The 3809-nt window shown below is 41.8% G+C and overlaps 1 protein-coding gene across 1 annotated transcript; it reads right to left on the bottom strand.

Moving 5' to 3' along the window:
• Nucleotides 1–570: 570 nt before the first annotated feature.
• LOC104615308 lies at nucleotides 571–3051 on the bottom strand. Its single transcript, XM_010281817.1, has 5 exons — nucleotides 2636–3051; nucleotides 2498–2542; nucleotides 2367–2393; nucleotides 1601–1729; nucleotides 571–678 (listed from the first exon to the last, which is right to left on the bottom strand). The coding sequence occupies exons 1-5, from the start codon at nucleotides 2741–2743 to the stop codon at nucleotides 571–573; spliced, it is 417 nt and encodes a 138-aa protein (XP_010280119.1). The 5' UTR covers nucleotides 2744–3051.
• Nucleotides 3052–3809: the final 758 nt, after the last annotated feature.

Genomic DNA, 3809 nt, shown 5'->3' with positions numbered 1-3809 from the left:
GCCCATTAAGAACTTGTAATTAACCCTGGGTATGGTCTTGCTTTTGCATGTTAAGATGTTCATGAGTTCTCTACTACTGAATATTTAGAAGAAAAAAAAAAAGTGGCTATGGGCAGGAAAATCTGCAACCTTGCAAGACAGAAGCTAAGCAACTTATTCATGGCGTATAGATATTATCAAAAATTAACAGTGATACAGAAAGAAAACACAGAATTTCTGTTTGACTCTCAAGTCCACAAATGTCTCTGGTGCTATACAGTGGTCAGAGTGTGCATTTTGCCGTAGCTTCTCACATGAGCGAGATTGTTGGACTGGAGCTTTGCAGAAGCATTTTGAGACTCACTGCTACGAAAACAGGACGTTCGAACCTTTCACCAAGTACAAAACATAAAATGAAGACTCTTGAATACTTTTGGTGCTCATGTAAATTATAATTTTATTGGTTTAGCAGTTGTTATTTCTACCTTTCGTGTTTCAGGTGGACAATAAATACAATAAATAACTTTTCTGTCCTGTCTTCTTATTGAAGAGTTTGGGGATTTTTTTAAAGCTTTTTAAAAAATTTTTTTTTTAAGCTCTAGGTTTATTGATTGCTTGGTAGGTTCCCAGGATTTTATTCAAAAATTCCTTCACATTTCCCTTGGTCTTGTATTGACATTGATCCCCGCGTGCCAGGCTCTGTGATGGAACAAAGAACAAAGATTGGGTTACCAAAGATTTTATAAAAAACAAGGAGTTAGATGAAACAATGAAAATATATATTCTTTGGAGCTAAGCAAGGATTTCAAAAACAATTCCTAAAGAGCTGTTCCTTGAGCAGTGAGTGTAAGAGTGGCTTTTTGAGGTGACTAAGAAGGTGACAGCTGGACTGTCATATAGTTATAGCTGAAGTAATTTAAACTAGGCTGTTTCAACCCGGAAAAACAGGGCAGATCGAGCAGTACGAGAAGCTGGGTAAGACCAGGGCAATGGGTCTGCTTGGTGTTGTGATGCCGTTCTAAAACATTCCCCCTTGCAAGTTTGAAGCTAGCTTAGGGGAGCTAGCACCAGCATCTTCTGTGTCTCACTGAATTACACAAGTTTTGCTCAGTAGGTAAATAAAGGGTGTTTCACAGCCTCAGAAAAGGCACCTGGGGATCCAGGAGTCTTCCTCAGCGTCATCACAAGTTTGAAGATGCCCAAGCATCCTTGAAGAAACTGCAGCTTAGGTAGGATTAATGCTCCAGAAGAGAAGGATGCCTCTGCCTGCCTGTCCCCAGCCGTGCAGCTTCTGCACATCTCTCCGGTTTTATATCACTACTATTTAGTGTAGAAACACATGTTGAGAAAGGAGACTAGAAAAGCAATTTAAATAAAGCTCCTCTCCCAGAGATCTGTGTTTAAAGGTCCTCATGCTAAAGGGGTTTGGAGAAGGGAAAGGGCACTAATAAGCGTGTTGCAGCTATCGTATCTGGCTCCTGCATGAAACGAGTATTTAAAACACATTTGAAATCAAACACTTAGCTGCAAATGTTTAAATTATATGAAAAAAATGCTTTCTTTTGTAAAAGACAGACAAAGATCTATAGGAAATTAAGAAAAGTCTTAAGAAAAGTCTTACTTCACAGAGTTTTCTATCCAGTTGAATCTGAAAGATCAAATTAAGCCTTTCAGTTATTGTGGTTGAAGGTATATTGTTTTCCAGCATGTGTTTGGTTCCTTCCACAAAGCATGCCAGTTCGTGGCCAGGCTGTTAAACGAAGGCGGCGTTAGAAAAAGGTACAATGTATTTTGTTTATCCACAGAAAGAAGAAATACGTATTCTTAAACGTGGCAGCCTGTCACAATTAAACGTAATGTATTTTGCATTCTATTGAAGATGGATGCAAGAACACCGAATCATCATATATGCCATAAGAAACGCCTGTCACATCTCTCAGAAAATCTCAAACCATAAAAGTAACCTCTCGGAAGCATAGTTTCAGCTAATGCTGGGTTTCACCATATCTGAGGAGGCTTACAAAAATGAAATGTTTTTTGGATACACCTAGAGCTGAGCATCTAAGGCCTGACATCTCTGGCCCAGGTTCACTCAGTACTTAGGCACCTAACGATAGAACAAGGTCTTGCAGAGATTTTCAAAGCAGGAGCCTTTATCTTTTGATTTGTAAGTTGAGCCCACAGAGGGCTTTTGCCTGACTCTGGGCTTGGTTCTGATGGCACTGATAATGGAAGGACCTCTGCTTCCCGCCCCACCGCTATTCATCAAGCTTAGTTTGCTGCTACTCGTGTATTAAAATCATCCTTGTAACCGAAAGCAAAAGTTATATAAGGAGCAAAGTGAAAAAACTTCACAAACTCTACAATAGCTTAAAAAAAATACTTACCTCAGCAATGGGAAGACATGAACATGACTGAAAATGAGAAGAGTGAGCGTTAAAATCCAGCATTGCTAGCATTCAACACACAAGTACATTTTTGTTTAGTTTCGTGATATTCTCAATAGCAATGTACTCACACTGACAGCTGTCTCCCTACATGGGCAACTTACAGGACTTTCCTCCTGAAAGAATAACAAGTGAGAAATCAGTATTTATTATCATCTACTTTACAAGCATGCATTTTTACAGAATTAAGGTGATAAAGAGCCACTTACAAGCAGACGTTTTGTATACCGGATAATCTCACGGACACTGCAATTCTGTGCTTGCACAGAGAGCAGCAAACAAGAGAAGAGTATGTATGACAGCATGCTGGCATTCATGTGCAACTCAGTCTGATGGGTGGCAGAAGAACAGGAGGACACTCCTTTTAATTGAGTCTTCACAAAATTCCCATTCTAATATGGAAAAACCCAATTATAAAACTGATACCAGGTGCCCACTATTTTTTCCCACTAGCTTGGACAGCATTTTAGAGAAATCAAACGTGGAATTGAGTCACCTACTGCAGTGACTTTTCTTTAGTACTGCGGAAATTCACAAATGCTCCTCAGAAGTGATTAATTTGAACATTATGATATCACACCCCAACAGGAAACAATGGTTAAAAATCTACGAAAGCATTTTTTTTTCAGATGTGGGTTTTGTCTCCTGTGCTTATGCAAATTATAGTTCCATGAAAGCGAAGAGACAATAATGTTCAGCATCGCCAAAGTTCCCGAGAGAACAAAGTGGCGGGCTGCAAGCTGCCTTCCGCCTGCACGCAGAGCAGGACCTTTCCCGAAGAAAGCTGGTAACGCTGCAGGGGTCTGTTGAGCAGACAGACAAACGGCCGGAGGTGTTGAGTTGTTGGAGCTGCTGCAGAAGCTGTCACCCCGAATTACAGCTGTAACGACCCCATAGTCCTCGACTGAGACCCCGCCTTTGCCACGCCGGTGTGCAGATAAGGATCGGGCCCGGCGAGCGCAGACGCCGACTGCAATGTCGCATCCCACCCGTTCCCTTTTAAGCAGAAAGGAGTGGATGCAAAAATACTCCTAGGGTGACCAAAACGGTATTAACTTGGAAATTCTCTCAGATGGAGTCTCCAGGTCATGCTGAACGTCTGCTAGAGCTTTCTGTGCCCACGGAGGTTTCCTTTTTCAGCAGAGCGAGTGGTAGCCCTTCAGATTTCTTTTAGATCCCCGGTGTTGACTTCTAAGCCTCCCTCCTGTCATGCCTCAAATCCTGTTATTCCTCGAAGATCTTCTCCAAAAGCTTGAGCCTTCTGCTGGTCGGTCCGGCTGAAGGGTGAGCGCAACCTCTCTGGAAGCTGTCCTGGAAAGAGAAAACATTGATTGCGGTTTGCTGGTTTTGCCCCGGCGTTTGCCAACCGGCAAGGGATTCATC

The sequence above is a fragment of the Phaethon lepturus genome, unplaced genomic scaffold (assembly GCF_000687285.1).
Source record: "Phaethon lepturus isolate BGI_N335 unplaced genomic scaffold, ASM68728v1 scaffold6402, whole genome shotgun sequence".
NCBI classification, from domain to species: domain Eukaryota; kingdom Metazoa; phylum Chordata; class Aves; order Phaethontiformes; family Phaethontidae; genus Phaethon; species Phaethon lepturus.
The sequence above is the reverse complement of the archived record's forward strand: the minus strand, read 5'-3'. Positions and strand labels throughout refer to the sequence as shown.